The 23,341-nt window shown below is 39.2% G+C and overlaps 1 protein-coding gene across 1 annotated transcript in view; it reads right to left on the bottom strand.

Annotated features, from left to right (window-relative positions):
- Window positions 1–22,916, bottom strand: part of LOC148817211 (neural-cadherin) — a 94,925-nt gene extending 72,009 nt beyond the window's left edge. Inside the window, exon 1 of the mRNA XM_088938706.1 lies at window positions 21,893–22,916. Within this exon, the coding sequence (XP_088794832.1) occupies window positions 21,893–22,916 (1,024 nt within the window). The remainder of the gene's footprint in view (window positions 1–21,892) is intronic.
- Window positions 22,917–23,341: the final 425 nt, after the last annotated feature.

Consider the following 23,341-nt stretch of genomic DNA (forward strand, 5'->3'; position numbering starts at 1 on the left):
AGGGATTCACCATGTGAGGTTAAGGCACTCTGGGGAATCTTGGTTTTGTGATTCTGTGTCACTTCCTTTGAGAGTTCCTGAGTTGATAAAATGAACGGATTCTTGCAAGTGCTGCAAAATTTGTACTGTAACTGTAAAAGTGAAACCAGGAAAATAAATATAGTAACACACCTTAAACTCCAAAAATATAACACTCGCAGTTATGGCTATGTGTGATATTAGTGTGTGTCAATGCTGCCTAGATTTGCTGTCCACAAATGAAGCATAGAGGACATTTTCAAATTAATTCATGAATACATTCAAATGACAAATTGCCTGATAAAGTCTTTTAGTTTCTTTCCCAAATAACATAAGATAATTAAGAAAAAATGAAAATACCGTAATATGAAATTATTTTGAGGGTTAAATCCTAAACTATTTTGTATCCTACTGCAATTTCTGACCATTTTACTGTGCTGTAGTGCATTCTCCAATCTCAAACACATGGGAAAAATTAAAGTGAACTAAGGACCACATACTGTATATGTTAACTACACAGTCATTAACTCATCTGTGCTTTGATGTGTATAATTGTATGAAATTGACCCATTACTGACAATTCTACCAAATGTCTTGTTTGAAATTTGACTAGCTTTCATGTTGTTTGACCACCTGAATTTTTCCTATGCAATCTGCAAGCAATCTTTCCCATCGATTATATGTATTGTGCCTCAGTTATGAATGTGCCTTCTAAACTGGTCTCGTTGGTGGTCAGGGAGCTTGAAGTGCCTGTTTTAAATCTACGGCTTGGCCAATCTCCTGCCTGATACACAGGCTTTGTTAATCTGTCAAAGACATGGATTAAGGAAAGCCACAATACACATGAAACCCACCTGTATAAATACCACACGTGGAAATGAAGGCTGCAGAAATGTGGAGAAAAATCATTATACATATAAAATCAATTTAGCAGTAACATCTGGCTTGACAGCTACCACCAGCAAGATTACGGACATTCTTGTAGAATGCCTAATGGACAAAGTTCATTACCCAGGCGGTATGATAATAGTGTTTATGGGCAGAAAGATTTTTCTATTTTACAGCCATTGTATACTGTATATTCTTAGTTTAAGTAGTCGCATGCTTTTTTTCTGAATTATGATTGGGTGAGGAGTGCACAGATTTACTCCTTGAATCATCCATGATTTACAGGGACCTCTCTAAAAACGGCTTTTTAAAGCCTCAAATGTAACTCTGTGAATTTAGGTCAGTGCTGTATCTGAGAGGATATGTGGGGGAATAATATGGATGTTTTTTCATGTCCTTGAGACATTCAAGCCTACGTAAGGCCATGTGTTCCAAATTCCCCTTCTGACTGCAGGACTTTGAACAAACAGTGTGTTTCCAGGGGTGGGTTCAACTACTGGAGGAACAGTGTGTTGCTTTGGGAAGACTGAGTTGATATCCAATTAGGTCCCACTGACTGGGGCGTCTTGGCACAAGGCATGAAGGATTCAGGAGAGAGGCTGGAAAGCTATGGATTCTAATGGGGATTAGAGGGCTGGAGTCTGACAGGGAAATTTTCTTAAAACACTTAATGTGATGAGCAGCATGAAGAGAAGGGAAGAGAACAGAATAGGCTATGAATTTGTTTGGTCTGTAGCTTTCACTTCTTACTGGTTATCCTTACTTGTTTAAGGTCTTTATTTAATTCACATGGGGTGCGAGTCGGATATTTTTTTTTGAGATAACTTCAATAGCACCGACTCATCTAGCTGACCGTCAGTCCATATGGAAACCTTCCCACTCGAGTTTTAAGTCTTTCTTCCTCTGGATAATCAGACTGCTGGGCTCACTGCAAAGCCTGATTGCATTCAGCTCTCTGTTTCCTAATTCCCTCTTCATATTACTTAAGTAATGCACAACAAAGAGACAAATAGACTGACCAACTGCACAGCATGAAACCTTCAGTTCAGCTCACATTTGTACAGCCCCATGAACTACGTTACAACAGAAATGAAGTTTTTAAATTGCACTCATTTTTTAATAACATACAGCAACGAGTGCTTTTTAGGTATAATTGCATTGTATACACTACACTAATGGCAATAAAAATCAGAAATAATTGTATTTGTCTTTTTCAACCATTTTAAAAGTCTTCTAGTTCAACACAATCGAGTGGGTTAACTTTTTATTTTTCTGATATTCAGAATTAAAGTGGTTCTTCATTGCTCTGTCAGTATGATTAAAAGTCCCATTTTTAAGAAATTTCTTTTATCTAAATCTTTTTATGTGCTGTCTTTCAAATGGTTTACACATACAGTCTGTACAATAGAGATGTGACAAAAAAGGCAAGACAGTTTGTATTTTTTCAAATGGTTCTTCTAATGTATTAGAGTTAAATACAGGTTTTAAGAGAGCAGGCTGATTCTGTGGTGTGACATTTAGATTACTTCATACAGGAAATCATTGATGGAATGCATTATGTGGACAAGCTCTAAGAATTCTGCTGCAAACAATTAAACCAGAATTTCTGTAGATGACTTCTCTTCAGCTCCTTGTGGTTTCCTTTGAATTCTGCTTCATGAAATGTCGCTTTCATCACTATTAAGATAAGAAACTATCTCACAATGTGCAGTTAAACTAGCCCAAACTAGCAACCAAAAAGCTGCTTTTCTTCCCTGGGGTTCCAATGTAACAGTTAACCTATACCAGTGCACAGAACAACACAGACTTCCAAATACCACCAGCAAGGACCTACACCTTAAGAGCAAAAGAGAGATACGATATTGCAAGTAATTAAATACTGAACCATTAAACTGTTAACGTGCATAATTCTTTCCTATTCTTTACACACTTAGTTATAAGAGCAACACCTACTGTAGCATAAATAATGCTATTTTTCCAGGCTGAAGGTAATGCCCTATTCTGACAGGCTGAAGGAAATTAGGATTTCTTCAGGATAAATACTGAAACATGGATCAGAGGAGAGAAACAGAAACTTAATTTGAGTACATTTAAAACTGGAAACAGTCTGCTTTTCCTGACACTGTCTAAGTACAAAGTTTAATATACGCACAAGCCCAAACCGGCATCACACACACCATCCCCCAACCCAAACCAGCGTCACACACACACCGTCCCCCAACCCACACCAGCGTCACACACACACCGTCCCCCAACCCAAACCAGCGTCACACACACACCATCCCCCAACCCAAACCAGCGTCACACACACACCGTCCCCCAACCCAAACCAGCGTCACACACATCGTCCCCCAACCCAAACCAGCATCACACACACACCGTCCCCCAACCCAAACCAGCGTCACACACACACCGTCCCCCAACCCAAACCAGCGTCACACACACACCGTCCCCCAACCCAAACCAGCGTCACACACATCGTCCCCCAACCCAAACCAGCGTCACACACACACCGTCCCCCAACCCAAACCAGCGTCACACACACACCGTCCCCCAACCCAAACCAGCGTCACACACACACCGTCCCCCAACCCAAACCAGCGTCACACACACACCGTCCCCCAACCCAAACCAGCGTCACACACACAACGTCCCCCAACCCAAACCAGCGTCACACACACACCGTCCCCCAACCCAAACCAGCGTCACACACACACCGTCCCCCAACCCAAACCAGCGTCACACACACACCGTCCCCCAACCCAAACCAGCGTCACACACATCGTCCCCCAACCCAAACCAGCCTCACACACATCGTCCCCCAACCCAAACCAGCGTCACACACACACCGTCCCCCAACCCAAACCAGCATCACACACACACCGTCCCCCAACCCAAACCAGCATCACACACACACCGTCCCCCAACCCACACCAGCGTCACACACATCGTCCCCCAACCCACACCAGCGTCACACACACACCGTCCCCCAACCCACACCAGCATAACACACACACCATCCTCCAACCCAAACCAGCATAATACACACACCATCCTCCAACCCAAACCAGCATAACACACACTGTTCCGTGTGTCAATAAGTGTTGGTTGTAACATCAAGTTATGGAAGTGATTCTCATCAATAAGAACTGGGAAGCTTGTTAGGAAAATGAGGGGAAAATGGTGCAAAGTACATTTGACATTTCAGTCCTAAACCTGCTTGATCCACCCAACATTATACAAATGATGCTAAATATTCACATTTAACAGGACAACCCACCAAAGTCACACTGGAGTGGTTTGACAAGAAGCAGGTGAATGGCCTTGACTGGCCCAGTCCGGAATCTAATAGAAAATTGATGGTAAAATTTCAAGACTGGAATTCGATCAATGCACCCAAGCATGTGTGTCAGAACTGGAAGGATTTGTCTAGGAAAAATAGATAATTACAACATTCCACTTTGCAAAGCCACTGTAGTATTGATATGTCCAGTAAGATGCAAACCAGTAAATGCTGCCAAAAGTTCTCCTACCAGGCACTGACTTAGATTGCTGAACAGGTACATTTTCTATACATGTTTTGCAAATTCCTTCACATATAGCAGTGTTCAATTTGATCATTAGGGTTTGGATTAAAAGTCTGATTGAAAACAATGGCTTATTGTAATTTGTAAGGCAGCAAAATGTGAATTTTGGTTAGGCCTGAATACTTTCACAAGGTACAATAAATAAGGGTTTGTTAACAGTGGATTCTTGCCTTTTTTATTTAAAAACAGCTACTGAATCTACTGTGCTTTGTACAGAGCATATACAGTATTGTCCCCAGGTTAGCTTCTTTCCTATAAAAAGCAACACTCTTACATTAATTAGCTTTCATAAAGAAATCAACATTAACATTACTCAACTGGCATCTTTCCACTTAACCATAACAGCCTTGGCAACCCTACTTTTTATTTTGTGCATATCTGCTCAGATAAGATGAGGTTGTCTGTTTTACCAAGGGTCTTCCTTCCTTAAAGCTTTCTTAACCTGTCAAATCTACTCCTCTGTTGTGAGTTTGACTTGTTTTGCCTTTCTGTCTTCCTCTGCAGGATATAAGTAAACACATTGGAAGGGTGAACTACAATGAAGAATTTCAAATTAAAATATAAGGTGAAGCTTTTGTAAGACTTTCAAGTAGGTCAGGGTATAGATACGAATGGGGCTCTTTACAAAAGAACAAATTGACTTGTAAATGTGTATCTACTGCACAGACTCTAGTCATATTCATCAATGTGTTTCCTGAGCCAGCAAAATACTGCTTCTGCTAGTTACAGAAACATTTGATGAAAATGGAATAAAGTGGTCATTATAGAGCTTAGTGTTTTCTTCTGCTTCACACTTAATTTACAGGACTTTGTTCCGGAGGAATCTGCATTTGTTATGTGTCAAAGAACTTGGTTCACATCAACACTGTCCCATTTCTGTCACAAGCATTATTAATTTCTGTGGATAACAGTTGGCATTACACATTGATAAATCTGTTCAATAATGTCTTGATTTGCTATTTATGGCAGGCAGTACTATATCCAGCAAAATAATAAATGGCATTTCACAATGTACCGAGCACTGTAGATGAAATATATGCAAACACATTTCTATCAAACAATAACAGCTTTCTGTCAACCACATACACAACTTTTTATGTCTGAGGAATAAAGAGCAATGAATATTAATAATTTAAACTTTCACTTGGAAATTTTCTGTATGAGTAATACATATTTCAGTGGCCTGTCCTAAACACTTTACTGCTGCTTGTTTTCAATTAGGAAGAAAATGGCAGTACAGAGAATGGCTTATGCCTTTTACTGTAATTTTTAAAGGGCATTTCAGAACAAGATTTTCATTTTGTGAATTTCATTGAATCAATCAAACCCAGCCAATGGGGAAATGTTCTGCAAGGACGTGGTGTCACCCGGAAATATGCTTGCAGATATCTGAAACATTAAAAACACAACTTTTGATCACCAGCTCCTGACTATATTACACCAGAGATACTCAATCCTGGTCATGGAGGGCTGGTGTAACTGCTGATTTGTATTCTAGCTCAGCTCTTAATAAATTAAAAAGGCCAATTATTGACTTAATTGGACCAATTTAACAGTTTCATTTTAAAAAAAACCTCTAAACCCTGCAGACATGCCATCCCTCCATGACCAGGATTGGGCACTCAAGAGCAACAATAGAACCAGTATATTCCCATGAAAGTCCTTATTTCCTTTGTAACCTCTGATGTGCTTGTGTTTCTTATAAATTTACTGAAAAAATGCATTTTTTAGCTGCTCATAATAAGAGAAATAAGCTCTGCAATGCTGAGCAATGCTGTTTTTACATTTTGGGGTTATAAAGAATTGGCATTGATGAGTGCATTTCAAACCACAATGAAAGTACAAAATACACAGAAATACATAAAACCTCCAATTTATATCACCAAATAAACTGAATTTCCAGGTATGTGCAGCGCAGTTATTGTCTGCGATTTAGAATGAGGCAACAAAAATTCTGGTGACATGAAAATAGCCCTATTACATTGTAAACATTGTAAACAAGCAGGCTTGTGAATGCATCCCTTTTAATCCAACAGAAATACTGCTATTCGTCATAAAACCATATTTAATGCACATCTTAACTCCAAAGTGAAGAAAATGTCAATGCATGTCCTATCCCAAACTGACAATATTTCAAACCCAATCTATTTATGTTGCAATAAAGCACATGCTTTAGACCAAGCAAATGTTGCTACTGTATTGATTTATACATGATATTATGAAACCGACACAAACAAGACAACATTTTTGTCACATGAACACAATTAAGTGTACAAAAAAAAATCAAGGAGTGTACGATTTTCTTAAGATAGGTCAATATTAACCTGGTTTTTAGTTCATCATTGGTGAAGACCATTGTCCCCATAAAAAATAAAAGTAGTGCAACCAAAATATGTTTTTCTTCAGTATTCTTCCCATCTGCTAGCTTCCTTACAAGTGGACAGTGGACAATCATGCTTGTGCATTAGATTCACCAATCATGCAAACACCACTGAGAACACCTTAACAATCTTCCTGACCACATATCAATTAAACTAACAAAGCACATCATACAACTAGCAGCAAGTCAGAAGGCACTGAAGTTCTCATCATTCCCAGAGAAACCTGCGGAAAACACTGTCCCCAGTTGTTATCATGTAGACTGGTGGCTTTGATAACCAAGAGTGTTTAAAGCCATCACAAAATGCCACCTTATCAAGCCCAGAAAAACAGTGAAAAGTCCTCCACTTCAAAACTTTCAGTTTTGCTCGAAATGAACTGACTTCTGGTTTGTCTCCTCCAAACTGTTCAATCTCTGGAGATACTGGCTTTCAGATTCCACAGATAAAGAACATAAATGACCCTCAGAATGAGCTGTCTCAGCAATGAGGAGATGCTTTCCAATTCTCACTCTCGGCTCTCCCTCTCTACCTCAGGGCATTTTACATCAGACTCCTGAATTGGGTGCAAATTACATCCTGCAAAGATGTGAGAAATAAGCACACATGCTGCCAATATCTGGGGGTGCAAGCAGGAAATCTTTGACAAATGCATTTTTAGAATGCTTGGATCTTATTGGATTAACTTGTACTCTAATTCACATTTTTATCTATAAGTACGTAGTAATCAAAGTCAGGACCTACCTTGTGTTTTTAAATGCTTTGAATAATGTGAAACAAAATTTCATCTGAAATAGCCTACTGTATATATAGTCAGAAGCTTAAATAGTGAAATGTTTCTGGATATCCCCATGATGTACTTCTCCCTTGTACAGGCTTGGTGTTGAGAATGTATTCAATTCAAACACATGCACAACATTATTTAAGCTACATCAAATTTTGTTCCTTGAGCTTTAGATGTCTGATAAATCAACAAGAGAGTGGCAATGCTGACAAAACCAGGAATAATGAAATCACACCAAGAGGTATTTTCATGAAAGAATGCGAGCAAAGGGTCTCTTTTTGTTAGCACTATCTAAACATTACTTTAACCTTTATTCTCCATGCCATTTTCCCTCATGCACATGCTGGAATGTCCCTCACAGGGACAAACCCAGTATGTTTCACAGACCTAAGGGGTCCTTGAAGAGCTAGTGCAATCCCTCACAGTTCCAAAAAGCAAAACAAGAGCCGCCCTGCCTCCTCTTTCACACCCAGAAACAGGGCATCTCAAAGAGACAACCTGCTCCTTAAACCCATCCTCACTAATGAGCTCAAGTCTTTAACAGCTGCACTGGGCCGGCACAATGGCCCATGTGACAGCTACACAGATTTTAATTGCAGTGCATTCTCCAAAATCAAGGAGGTGGAATAAATTGAACACTCATGAACAGAGCTGGCTCACAAGGTTTCAGACAAAAGTTAAAATTAAGAGTCGCTCTATGTTTCTAGTTTTTAATTTTGAATGTAATAATTGAACGTCTTGGTAGAAGCAGACATTAATTAATGCACCATTTCTGGACTATATCTTTGATTTCTTCACCTTTTACAACTATGTTCTAGTCATGAAACCATTACCTATAGCGTTATTTAAAACACAATTCTGAGCTATTTAATTGACAGATGAATATGATCCAGAACTGGAAAATGTTAGTTAGCACATGTCTGAGTGCCATACTGACAAATGATTGAAATCTAACAAGTCTACATCTTAAATATCCAATGGCAAGAAAAAGCAACATTTAACACTATTTATTCAGACATCAGACAACAGGCTGAAATGACAGGGAATGGAAGACTGTCTTCACTCACAGCCAAACACTTGGTGATGTTAGCATTATCTACAGTGGCTGCATACAGTATGTAAGATTTAAGATCACCAGCAGCAGATAAAACAATCTACATGGAGATGAAAACAGATTTCAGGAAGTATCCAAAACCCAAAGCATAAAAAGAATTGCAACACAGACTCATTTAATTAAAACCATGGTAAACACCTGCAAATGTCTGGAGAAGACCATATGTCTTCACCCCTTCTGGAGATGAAATCTTGCCAGAAAGCATGTCAGACCCTGGGAAGACTATAATTCCAAAGAGCCCTTCTAGCAGTAACCCTTCAACAATAAGCTAAACTGCAACCATCCAATGACTCAACCTGGACACTATGAAAACAAGAAGATGGAGGAGTCCAGTGTTGATGGAGACCTTGGAAGAAAAGCACCCATAATTTGTGGGACCTCCTCAAATATTGAAAAGACTAATGAGCTACATTGTTGGAAAAGAGACTTCGGAAATATTTTGACTGCTAGTATGTCTGTGGTATACAAAAACCTGCTCTTCCAACTATATACATTTTATTTCACCTTCACTCTGCCTCTGGATGGTATCCTGAGTTTCTCCCTGTCAAAGACTCTTGTAGCACAGGTTCGTTTCATAACCTGTGGTTCCACCACACACACTGTTAATGTTTAATGTGCTTTCTCATATACTTAGACCACTAGGATTCAAGGGAAGTATGGTAAGTTCTAGAGACTGTGAGTGAAATACAGTGCTCTTCTTTTTATGGAGAAAAATAATTTCTTTCCTCTACATTAGCAGAAGCATTAAGTAACTGAAATATAACTATATTGAAACAAGTTCATTTTTACTGCTTTCCCGTAAATTAAAAAAAAACCTTTATATCTTTTATTATTTAAAAATACAATTATTTTGATTCACAATCCTGGGGGGCATGTGAGTTTAATTAACACATTACTAAAACACACAATCTGCTTCTGCATTGACAGCCTGTAAGTGCAATAGTGCAAATGTAGACCTTTTTTACCTCACTTTTCTGTTATATAAAAAGATCATCCATTAGTATGCTATTGGTTTTTCTAACCAAACTGCCAGTTCTGAATAGAAACCCATCAGTCTTTTTCCAAGATCTTTTGCAGCTTAATGCTGTCTTTGTGATGTAACAACCCATTGAGATTTCAGGAACCAACAAAATAACATGTGGCAAAAATTACACTTAGGATGAGCGTATTATAATAGCATTTCACAAAGAACTGCTGGGCAATCTCTCTCTTCAGCCACAAAGACATTAAACTTTATATAGAATGGACACCCTAATTTCCAGCATTACTCAGAATCTTTTTCTGGATCAAGAGACTACAGTCTGACTACCTTAACATAGTCTGACTCATCTCTTTATCACAGGCCTTAGTAAGAGCTAAATAACTAAAAAAGCATGATTATTATTATGCTCATTATTTGATCTTTGCAAGCCACGACAATTTACTAACAAGTTTAATTAATCAAAAAGAAAGTGGAAATTTTGTTTGTGAAGCAGATACAATGATAGGAGCAGATATCCAGTTAAAAATAGTATTCCTCATTTGATGAGTTTATGCAACCCCGGTATTTTGAAAAGTATTTTAAGGGAATCTGTATTTTCTTGAAATAATAAAGTACTTAAAAGACCAGCAAGGTCAACTATTGTAGATAGTATGGTAGAATCGCAATCTTATTTGAAACTGCCATGATTTATTTATGATACATAAACACAGCAGGGGACAGGCAACTGCCTATTGAGTTGCAGAAAGAAGACCACAAAATATTGATTTAAGTACAGTACGTATACAGTACTAACAGCAAGTTGAAAAATCACATTTCAAAACAAGTTTCTAGGACTAGAAAAATATCAGCTTTTTATCTGGACTGATGAATGAATAATAAATAGTTCATTATAATAAATTATATTCATATAAGACACTTCATTTCAAAGGATTCCACAGCACTTTGCATATAGGAAGGGACTCACTTCATCCACCACTGAAGTGCAGCTCCAGCCTGAGTGACCCCATGCCTGAAGCCCCCCTAGACAGCAGAACAGGTGCAGAGTGAAATAAATCTCTTTACTAACTGAATTACGAGGGGTCTTTAAGAAACGTTAGATTGTGCTTTCCTGGAGAATTAGCCAGGATACTGTGTTTAACATCTCAGTACTCAGAATGGTACTATTGGAGCTGTAATGACCAAAAACTCAGGACCTCAGTTCAACGTCTCACCGTGTTGGAATAAGCAGTGCAGGATTCCATACTCATCATGAGGAGGTTGTGGGTTCAAAGCTCATATGAAACACTACCATGACATGACAATATTTTGACGTGGTTCAGGTGGGTAGCTGCGTCAGCATGCATAGGCTGCAAAGGAACAAGTAATAGGTTTATTCCATGCTGAAAAGAGAAGAAAGAAAACACCACGTTTCGGCTGTGGAGCCTTCTTCAAGTGTGAGAAAGACAGGGCAGACAGCAAAGATTAAATAGCACAGAAGAACAAAAGCCGAGTGAGGGGAGAGGTAAAGAGGCCACTCAGGTGGCTCAAAGTGGAGAGGGGTGAAGAAAGGTGTGAAATTGAAACCTGCACGAGAATAGAGAAGATTGCAATCTCTACCTCTTTGCTGTCTGCCCTGTCTTTCTCACACCTGAAGAAGGCTCCACAGTCGAATTATTGTGTTTTCTCTCTTCACTTTTCAGCATGGAATAAAGCTATTACTTGTTCCTTTGCGTGCTAATATTTTGTCTCTTTTCTTAGAAATTTGTTATGCATCCCTGCAGCTGTGTTTTACATAGACTTACAAAAACATACAAACAGGAACATACACTTCACATTAAAAGTACCTATAACATTACATAAAAGTCATCAACCTATACACATAATGTTGTGTCTTTAAGCAAGGTACTTTTGACCTAACTATTCCTTTGGATAAAAGCACCAACCAAAAAAATAAATGTATATCCTCAGAAGGATGAGATAGTAGCCCCATACTAGGGCAGTGGTTAGGAAATTCAAGTGAAGGGGGCAGAGTGACACCTACAAGTCGGCCACCACAGTGTTCTACAGCTATCCGATTTTCCTTAGGCGTCTCCTGTACTGACCAGTCCCAACTTTGCTATGCTTCGGAAAAAGATCAGGCTACCAGATTGAAATTCTGCTGTGACAGACTATAGCACATCAAATGCAGTCATTTGATCTTGGATCATTTAATTTAAAAAGTGAATGTACAAGAAAGTGGTTATGACCAATCTGACCTGGGTATTTGATCTTGTGTTTATGCATTATTAATTTCTTAACATACAAACTGCAATTATCAAATGCTTTGGGGAAGGTATTAAAAAATATAAGTCCAGGTAAATCTAGTCCATCTCTCTTCAAATATTTAATGGACTGAAAATTTGTTCTTAAAGGAATGTGAAATAAAACATTGCAAGAACTCCTTCAGGATTCTGGTGAAAATAATCTATGTTTTTCCCTTAAGAAATAACTTAATAATATTTATATGATGTTCTTTTTCTTCTTTTTTTGTGAAAGCTTTTTGGTTTCATCTTCCGGCTCTCGCCAGGTGATGAAAAAGGTGAAAAATGTTTTGACGTTCCAACATTAACAGTCATTCATAAAGGTGTGTGATACACTTCAGTTCCCAGAAAACCAGGCCTTTAAAGTTTTCTTTTCAAAAGAATATAAAATTCTTTTTATTAAGCACCATAAACTCACCCAGAAGTTTATAACACGGAGTATAATTAATGACGGTCAAGAACAAAAATTAAAGTCACACTCTACCTTTTATAATAAGTGATGCTATAGTCTACAGGCACAAAAGTTCACCAGTGTTTGAGTTCTCCAAAGGGTTGATCTTACAGTAGATCCCCAGCCTCAGAATTTTTTTAACAAGGGGTTTCAACTACATTATGATAAAAAAACACTTATTCCTGGTGAAAGTTACAGAGACCCTGAGCCTGAGCTGACAGGAAAGGAACTTCTGCAAATTCCGCACAGAAGGCAATTTAGATCGGAATCAAAGCCGTGTCCCAAGTGTTGTGAGGAAGCTGCAATCAGCATTACCACCCCGCTGTGACACCAAAAAAAAAATTAAATTATGCAAAAGGTACTGTACATGCTTTTAAACCCCTCAAAGCTTGACATGAAAAAGAAAAAAACCATAAAAGAGTATTTATTGCTTATGCTGGACAACTGTGAGCATAAGAGAACATGAAGAAGGCATAAGACTCACATTGCTTTACAGTACCTGACCAAATGCTGTAATGTTAAACAAAAAAATAATTAAAAGCTGGAAGCAGACCCCAACTTTCTAAGCTGATTTCTGTAAATTATTTGAGCTCAAATGGAAGATGCTTAAATAAATGAGCAAAAGTGAAATGACACAAGAGAGAGAAACCAGAGCATTTTGGAGCAAAACATTCCAGGTCAGCATACTGTAAGTGCGGACTCTCACTCTATTATCAATGGACAGAGATCAGAGCAGTGTCATGTAATGTGCATTATTTTAAGGTTACATTATTAAAATAATCAATATTAGATTACTCATTACTTGTCCCATTACTGTATGCTATTTTCTTAGCAAGCGAGGTCCCAAATGCCTACTATACAGCACTGCATCAGCTGAATGTTATGCCAGATGTTATGCTACAGGTTGATGAAAATGCACCCAGGAAACTTATGGTTTATACTAATCTGCCTTGTAATTGGAAAACAAACAATACTCTACAGTACAAGACAGTTTGCTTTGCAGTGCAAAGAAGGATTTACATACATTTTACATTGATTTTATGCCACTGAAGCCTGCCTTTTTCGTGATGTCCAGGTTTTGTTTCCAACCTCAGAGGAGAGGAGATACTGTATGTAGCTTATTGTAGACAGGCTTAGACTTCACTAGGTCCAATATGATTTCTCCAAGAATCGTATCTTACTTTTAAAAAATGTTTACAGCAACACCCTTGGAATACAACAGAAGGGTTAATATACTAGCTATATAAAACAGATGCTCTCATCACATTTCACATTACCAGATGGAGCACTAGCGCTCTAACCATGAACACCAGCACTTAGAAAGAGAACGAAACAGAATGTACATCTTGGTTCCAGTGTTCTCAAACAGAATCCTTTTTCTTTTGCTTTGTGCACTAGAAGTACCAAACAGAAATAAATAACGGCAGGAAGAGTTATGCTGAATTTTAGAATACTGTTTCCATTTCTTAAATTGAGTAACTCGATAAAAATGTAAATAAAAACAGAGAAACAAACAGCTCTCAGCTCAGGCCATTGTTACAATTTCACTTCTTCATGAAATCCAAAAGTCCATTAGCTCCAAAGACCTCTAGGCCTTAGTTAAATTAAGAATGGTCCATCACCGCAAAAAAATGAGGAGACAAGATCTTGAAATAAAAAGAATCTGAGCAGAAAATCTGAGCATTGACTTCACTAACTGGAAGCTGCTGTTGCTAAGAAATCTCTGCCACCTGCTGTACTCTTTAGTTACAGTTTGGATTTATGTCTATTTTAACTACAGAGTATTTAAAAGCCTGCCTAAAAACACGTTGTACTAAATGGTTTAATGGATGAGGTTATGAAGAAATGTGCTTTTAACATCTGTAAATCACCTTAGGCAGACTGAAGTATCATAAAGTAAAGCTAGCACATACAATGGACATGACAGAGGTATGAAATGCTCCTTAAAAGGGTGAATTGTATTTCAACGGCAATTTACAGCAGTTCAGTTTTCTGTTTTAAATTATTAATAAAAATTCAGGCAGAACTTAACTTCCTAGTCAATGAAAGAATTTGCCTGATTTAAGATTATGTAAGAAGAAACAACAGAGTTCACAAAAATAGGTTATATTCAGATGCCACATGCTAGATACTGCATCTTGGAATCCCTGTGTTCTTGCTTATCAGTGGAAATAACGGAACATGCATGTCTTTTAATTGTGATATCACATATTCACCAATAAAATCAAAAGGAAGAGGACTTTATCCATGCCTGCTAGCCCTAAAAAATGAAATACACTTTACTGTGTTGTTTTGTTAATCACAAGCTTTTTAGATTCATCCTCTGCTAGACAGAAGAGAGAGTAAGCAATTCCCCCAAAAAACACGAACTGCTGAAGTACCTCTTCAGTGAACTGATTAAAAAATAGAGCTTTTCAAAAAGATCTTCCTGACACTGAAATTCACAATGCCAGAGAGAAAACCATAACAGGCATGTTGTCTAAGTACTTCAAAATGCTTCCTAATTCCTCCCTCCCCATTGTTGATTTTTCATTTTTTATTTGATCATTGTTTCCCTTTTGTAAGGTGAATTTTACAGAACAGCCATTAGTCAGTGCTGCTGGTATAACTGCACAGCCTCCTTCGCCTGTTCTCATCTTCCTTTGCACCAAACCAATAAATTAGTGATGAAGGCAGTAAGTAAAGCTTTTAGACACATAAAAGATAAAAAAAATATATTTATGAAAAAAACACACCAAACTGTTTCTTTAATGTTTAGCCTAATTGGTTTAAAATTGAAATTTTTCTTCTGTGTGACCTTTGCATAGCAGCAGTAATTAAAAAAATGGACTTTCTCATTCAGATGCCCAAAATCGCATTTCAAGTCATCCTTTTTGAAGAGTTCATAGGACAGCAAAGTGTTTCATTAATTTTAGCAAGCGGAAGGCAGTGGGTGGCAGTCCTCAGAGAGTCAAGAAATTGAATTGCGTTGAACAGATTCAGAGTGAGGAACCCTTGCTCATAAAATGAAATGTGGACAGTAGAATTTACATGATGGTAATCTGTAGCATACTGTAATTGATGGTGTATTAATCTGCTGATCAAATGTACTTGGTAATCTATGAATAGAGGTACTGGGAGCACAGAGGGGGGAGAAAATGGATTCAGGAAGGCAGGAAGGAAAGCTGTGCAGTCCCTGACATGAAGCAGCCAGTGCCATTTGGCGAAACACCACACAGGAGCTTAGAGCACAAGATTCTCTGCGCCGGCTGTGCTGTTAAGCATTTCTTTTACAACACAACTGTGGTCCTTTTGATAATTAATCCAGCAGAGGATTACTGTCAGGCATTTCTCTACCTCCAGGTTATTGTTTCAAAACACACTGGCACACATTTATGATACACTTCAAACTGCACAGTAGGACTCTCTTTGCCTTTATCTCCGAATTACAGACGGTATTCCTCTCTCTTGCCCAGTCACTCCCTATTTCCAGTCCTGTTATGAGTGCTACTCATAAAGCATACCCAGACCTGTGGGGTTGATGTACATTTGGCTGAATGCTTACATCATACAGGTTGTCAAGTGGTCCTGTCTAAGACAGCGGGTTTCCATGATAATACCCAGTTGAGAATAAGAAGAGCTTGCATAAACTGGACATTATAGTGAAACCATCTTGCTCATCTCACTCAATACTACCTGTTCACACTTGTACATAAATGATTCTGTTATTGTAGGCTGTCATGTGGATTGACTTAAAGCCTCCTAATGTACAATAACATCTCCTTTCAACATTCACTAGGAATGGGGCAAGGCTCATTTCCTGCTCCTTGCTCTCTTTCCGTCTTCATTCGGTATACCCACTCCCTTAATTCTCCCATTTTTTCCACATCCTTTTTTTTACCCGTGATGATGCTCAAACCTTTCTCTTTTTTCTTCCCTCCGCTACTCTGTATCTCTGCCCGTCTCACACCCATCTCCTAGATGACCTGCCATCATCTAAAACTTAACCTCTCAAAGTCTACCCTCCTTTTTCCCCAATTACCTCCACCGCTATCTTTATGCTCTTCCTCCTCTGCCACAATTCTCAGCTTTAGGCCCGACACCTGCATCTCATACAATGTTTGGTTTCTCTGGCATGTTCCTAATATGTCTTCTTGAGCAATGTTCGCAGAGTCCACTTGTTCTTTACCAGCTCTTCTACACATTTCCTAATCCAGGTCCTGGTACTCTCCCCTTTCCTTTTTTTGCCTGGTCCCTGCCTATGCTGTCTGTCCGCTGCACCATTCCATCAGCGGTCCCCAATTACTAGTTTTTGTCTTCCGCCAGCTCATCCCCTCTGCCCCTGCCTGTCTTCAGTCTCTTCACCCCCTCCCCATGTGCTCACCTTCAGAGCTCATGATACCTCCACTCGCTGGTGAAATGAACGACCCACAGAAACCAGAATTGCTCAGCTGCTGACCACCTTTAGATGCCTGCTCAAGACACCAGGTGCAATCTCTCAATTCTCAACTCTATCCTTCAATACCTCTTACACTTCATTGCACTGATGTTTCGTGATTCCCACATTCGCAATGTTACTTGCTAATTTAATTTCTTCACTGTAAACATGGAATACATATCCTTAGGCTGTGTACATTACTGATCTGTATCCACACTATCTTTTAGTTCTTATTATTTCATTGTTTGCACAGCACTTTCTTCCAGTTTATTTTAGCCTCATTATAAAATTATTAGTTTCATTATATTTATCTTATTGCTTCATGTACGTGCACTTAATGTAAATTGTATATACTGGAAATCCTTCTGAATAAGGGGAACCTGCTAAACCCATAATAATGTTTCAGACATTCAAAATAACCATCAGTTATCATGTATTCAAAGTATCAGGGAACAAGTCAGATAGAGTCTATTTAATAGTATCTAAACACTTTGCTTTCTTCAAGGTGCATAGAAATTGCAATGGCAAAATTAGCTTTTAGAAACAAAACGTGGCCACTTCTCAACACGTAATATACTAAGGGGCTCTGTATTTTCACAGCCTATCTAGACTGTAAAACAATCAGCCTCGTTTAAAGAATTCTAACAAAAAAAAACCTTCAATTTGTTCAGTAAAGCCGCAGTCCATATGCTGTGTAATTTTCTATCTCTTTCAATCAGATTAACAGATTTTGTCAAGAAGTCTGAAAAACAAGCTCTGTGAACTGTAACTTCTCTTCAGATTAAACTCCACTGATGAATACTCAGGGGGTAATAACACCGCTAAAAATTACAGTAACACAGTTTCCACTTTCTGTGTGACAAGTGGAATGGGATAACAATCATGCTGAGCTGAAGTGAGCTACACGAATCCCCCCACTCTCTCTTGCTTTCCTCGAGAACCTGCTGGTTATGAAACATAACGTTCCAATGAATATTGGCAAGAAAAGGTATAGTAGGTGTAAGTGGTCAATGAAAGGAACTTCGGAAGATAAAAAAGATATAGAAATAGGATGGGTTCACGATTACACAATTTCACCAATAGAAAGCATTATAAGGCCATGTATCTAGAGATTCACTGAAATGGATTGTTGGGTTCAAAGGTATTATGGCATTAATGTGGAAGAAGTCTTTCTCTCCTTTTTCTCTTGCAAATTAATTGATCCCAATGCACCAATAACATAAAAACCCTGTGCATCAAAAGCAGCTAACAGCCTTCATTTTGAAAAAGAGAGAAGGAGATAAAGGAAAAGCCTTGAAAGTAATTGTTTATTTCCATATTCTTACTGTACCCTATGTGATTAGGAGGTAGTAAACATTTCAGCAGGGAGATATCAAGAGCTAGGAGGAGGGTAGGAGCTAACTTTTTTTTAATCTCTTTTCAGCTCTAGCAAAACTAAATAAGGACCCAAGTCCAGCAAGATGGTTGTTTCAATTTTTGGTCTCCAAGTCCTCCAAGTTATACATCCTGGCTCTTAATCTGGCCAGTTTGTCCCCAAGACTGGGAAAAGGGACAGTGGCACAGACTCCTCACTTCAAAAGCATACAGCACTGTTTTGTAGGAAGCTGCACTGAATGGTTGATTTCACCAACACATTTAACAGTCAACAGATTCCCAAATTTCTTCGCCTGTGGGAGGGGGAAATCAGCAGCATAAAATCCTTTAAAGGAACAAGGAAAATAAAATCAATGAGGTCCTGTTTTCTATAAAACTTAAGCTGACAGATTCCTGAGGTGTAAAAGGGTCACCAGAAGTTGTTACTCCTCTTGATTAAAAACAGCTGTTCTCTCCTGCTACTGCAGATCATCTTTGTTTCAACACCAAGGAAATACACATACAGTACTAGGCTATCAGGTTAAACCTCCGCAACCTCCCCGACAAGACAAAATTAAAACCCCCGAGGTGGTACAAATCGAATCACTTATGTTGATGATTAATCATACAATACGAGGCTGGACAACAAATACAATGTGCGTTTTTACACTGAAAATCACAGAATTTAAAATATGACTCCAATAAGTATTGGAATTAACAACTTTTTTTCACCCTCTCAGTATTTCAGCGGTTCTTCGACCACCTCCCATGATACATGACATGGGGAAATGAATGAGTGAAGATTACATGGCTAATGCTTCCCGATAAAGAAAGGTCAGAGAGGATCTAGTCTCAAAAGGATTAAACGGAACAGATCTTTAAAGCATGCTTTTCAAACAGCCATGGCAGAGACCCAAGCCTTAAATTACACTTTCGGTCTCAGGCTGGATTTCAGGTCTGCAACTAAATTATACAATAATGTGGCTCTCAGGATCTACCCCTTATCTTTCAGTTATCTGTAATGCAGCAAATTATCATGTAACTGTACATATATAATGGACTATTCCATTGCTGAATAATAACCAACATGGATTACACAACACGCATCTCATGTGTGATAGATAATGTACTATGAACAATACTAACTGAAAAATATGGCAACACAAAATCTGACAATACTAAAATCAGTAACATTTTTAATTCCAGACCTGGGGTACTATCTCTGTGAGGTTTACATATTCTCCCCTTGTTTGTGTGGGTTTTTGCCGGTTTCCTCCCACAGTATTGGTAGGTTAATGAGCTTCTGGGAATATTGACCCCGGTGTGATTGTGTGCATGTCTGTGGCTGTGTGTGCCCTACAATAGACGAATGACCCATCCAGTATCCCACCTGATAGGTCTGGCTGGTTAGAAAATGGAGGGGTGGACTAGGATTCTACATGTCACGATGGTAAAAGCATGCGTATAAATGTACCTCAGTATTAATCCAAAGAACTTCTTTCACATTACAAGCAATGATGGGCCTACTGCAATATGGAATTCAGTAGCTTGGTTAGATCAAATTCAAAAGAGAGATGCAATATTCAGAGTTCAGGATATTTGGCATACCTTGCCTGACTTAGGGATTTGGCAGTCTTGCTATAAAGGGTGGAGGATGGGCTGCCAGAACGCCACATAATTACAAGCATCATGCCAGGGGTTTGTTGCAGAGTACAACTTTCATTTACAACTTTACAACCTAGGAGGCAGCTGCCATAGTGAAAATGGGTGGAGGAAGAGGAGGATTCATGTGTGGTATTTCAAGAACAGTAGTAGTGTCTAGCTGATGTCTGTCACAGCACAACATTTGAAATTTAAAATTCATGTGATGAAATGAGGAATGTGTGTGTGTAGGAAGAAGTAGGTATAATGGGAGATTTTGATTTTCCTTACTTAGACTTGGAAAATTCACTAATGTCAACAACTAAAACAAAAATGCTAGACATGACTCAAGACTATTTTCTTTCCTGGCTGTCAATGGACCTACAAGAGGTACTGTCTGTATTGGTTCAGTCTTTTAGGAAAACAAAGATGAACCCAAAACAAAGGTGTGTATTTTCAGGAGAACTTGTTATAAGGTTATAATAGGAATGAGAAAGTTAATGGAGTTCAAATTCAAAACACTTAGGAACATTTCAAGAGTGGGCAAAAACCTGACAGATTACATTTAGTGTAGGTAGATGCACAGCATTAAGTACAGGTAGCAAAAAAAACTTTTACAGCTATAAGATGTACAGTACATGTTGTACAGCTCAGTGGAAGTCTATAAATACTTAAGATGTCGGGCTAAGGATGCTGTAAGTAAGGGAATGTGCTTCGTTTTTCGGTGAATGGAAATCCCAGTGGGCTCTGATTGAAATGTACTATTCTGTATTAGTTTTGACGGTGATGTTTAATTTGTCTTCAGTTTTAGTAGCAGAAAACTCAAAACAGCTAAAAAGAGAATGGGGATTTTATTTAAGAGATGAAGTTACAACACAAATTCTAAAACACAGACAGATGTAAAAACGGGACTGTTAAAACTACTGTGCTGGCTACACATACCTTTTACAGCACGTGTGTGTGAGCTTGTGCATTAATCGATCGATAAACAGCTGTACAGAGGAAGGGTGGGCGGACAGTGGGTTTATTTACATTAATTACACAGATCGACTGCTGCGTTTTATCAATTACAACTGTACTTAGTCCTTGTTGTTTGCTGAAGACTTTTTGTATCTATTAACAGCTATATCAACAGCAAATACCTCCGTGCTTTTCACTTACTGATTAACCTCAGTGGGAAGCAGGTGTGTAATGCGTTTCCGCTAGGAGTAATTATCCTGATATTAGGTGTGCTGCGAATAACTTGCAGGTTCCGAAATATCTAGTTATTATTCAGAACAAGAACATATTAAATCCCGTATCATATCACTAAGAAGTGTAATAATAAATATTGAATTAGTAAAAGCTCATCTGAAAAATACAACACACACGGACACAAGCTATGCCAAAATTAATGTCTTTGATTAAACTCTTAATTACTCTCATTAAAGGCTTAAAAGGTTGTCACCAGTGAAAGAGCATAGTCAATTTAATCTATTTAAAAAAAAGTTATTTCACAAGATCTACCATCGACTTGAACTGAGCAGCGAGTCAGATTTCTAGAATTTGTTTTCCTTTTCAAGCCGCCTAAATCTCTCTGTTCTGAAAGCCCTACTGTCTATAATAGGTTTTACTGTCAAAGAACTGTAGAATACACATATGCATGCATTTTGATCAACTCTAGCAGTTTTAAAGGAGCCTTTGTTATTGCTATTATGTTGAGTATTCATAAACCAAATTTACGAGAATTAAAACTTTAGAATTCACTCAGAACAGTCTGGGTCACTGACAGCAGATCTCACATATTTTAGCCTACAGTACAGTTGTATTTGTATTCTCTTACCATACTTCAGGTCCAAAAATATAGTTTTTAACCAAAAAATAAGATCATTTTTTGCACAATGCTACTGAACGCGTACTAAAATCCTAAAAGGAAATCACAAAAAGTACGTCTTGCAGCTTACCCCCTCGGTACTGTACATAACACGAAAGCTATAGGTCTGTACAAAAATGAGACCTACCTCTTTTGTCCTGTATTTTAACAGTAATTTCCACTATTGGTTCCGTCTCCCTGTCCAAGCGCCTGGCTATGACAATGTCCCCGCTGTCCCGGCTCACAGTAACGGCAGAGTTGTCTAACGTCGGGTAGATCATCTCAAAACTGGCAGATTGGAATTTGACGGGGTTCAGATTCATTACCACCGAACCAATACTGGCGTCTTCGGACACGCTAATGACAAGGGGCTCCTCGGGCTGCAACAGAGTCCTCCGCTTCCTCAGCTGTCCGGTCGGGGGCTCGTCCGCCCCGGACAGCGCCGTCGCGGACCTCTGCAGGGGATTAATCTCTAATTCCATGTTTTGACTTGTCAGCGCCGGCCAGCCGTGGTCTCTAGCGAAGACATTGAACTTGATGGGGGTCGCCAAGCCCAAAATCGAATCCACTAGTAAGACCTCTCCGGTTTTGGGTACAACGTAAAAACTCCCGTTTTTAGGAAGCCCAAAGTAGAACAATTCCGCGTTCTTCCCACTGTCAGTGTCCTGTGCGGTTACTCTGTACACCACTGTTCTGAGCGCCGTGGCGTCGTCCAGAGCAATTCTGACGCCCGAACCATTAAAAGTGGGTTCGTGGTCGTTAGTGTCCAACACATCAACTTTTATGGCTGCAACTTCAGCCACCACTTTGTCAGGTGAAGTACAACTTTGGCAACATAGACCCAGACGCAGAAGATATTCGGGTTTTTCTTCTCTGTCCAAGACTTTCGAGGTTTTCATTAGGATGTTCCCGTGCTTGTGGTGCGAATAGACATGGAAATCAGCGCTGCCATCGCCTAACAGTGTCAGGTGCAGAGCTGGTTTTGAGCACCATTTGTGCGAGTCTATTCTCTTTATAGGGATATTCAGTCCGTTTAATTTGGACCCCGCCGGCGAGTTCTCAAACACATGCCCGTGAAAAAAGGGTCTTCTTAGATCCGTTTTATTCCCCCAAACAGAGCACAGGATATACGATATTAAAACAGTCCAAAGCATGGCTCCTATAAAGTGCATCGCTGCGAGTACTGAACAAGAGCTTCTACTGTGAAAAGCGCACCATCGGGGTAATGTCTGTAAAGTTCGTCCGAGTCCAGGAGGGCTTAATTCTTTTGAGGTTGCGCCTGATGTTGTGAAATCTACCCGGAAAGTTGATGCTTTCGGTAGGCATGGGCACTGCCCTTTTCCTCAGTCTCCGCTAACTCAGGTTAGCCTTCTGTCCTATCCATCCCGAGTGCGCGCTGCTGACGAGTGTGTTAGTATTTCTAACAGCATCACGCAGTGCTGGACAGCGCCACACTTGCGGGGGAGGGGGGAAGGGGGGGGGGGCGTGGTCTGCACGGTAGGGAATCCTCAGGAGAACCCCACCCACGTGACTGCTGCGGCGCGTTTCTGCCAGACTGTCCGGCGCACAGTGTGGGTTCAGAGTCTCCGAGGGACAC

Source organism: Atractosteus spatula, chromosome 21, assembly GCF_055471065.1.
Source record: "Atractosteus spatula isolate fAtrSpa1 chromosome 21, fAtrSpa1.hap1, whole genome shotgun sequence".
NCBI classification, from domain to species: Eukaryota; Metazoa; Chordata; class Actinopteri; order Semionotiformes; family Lepisosteidae; genus Atractosteus; species Atractosteus spatula.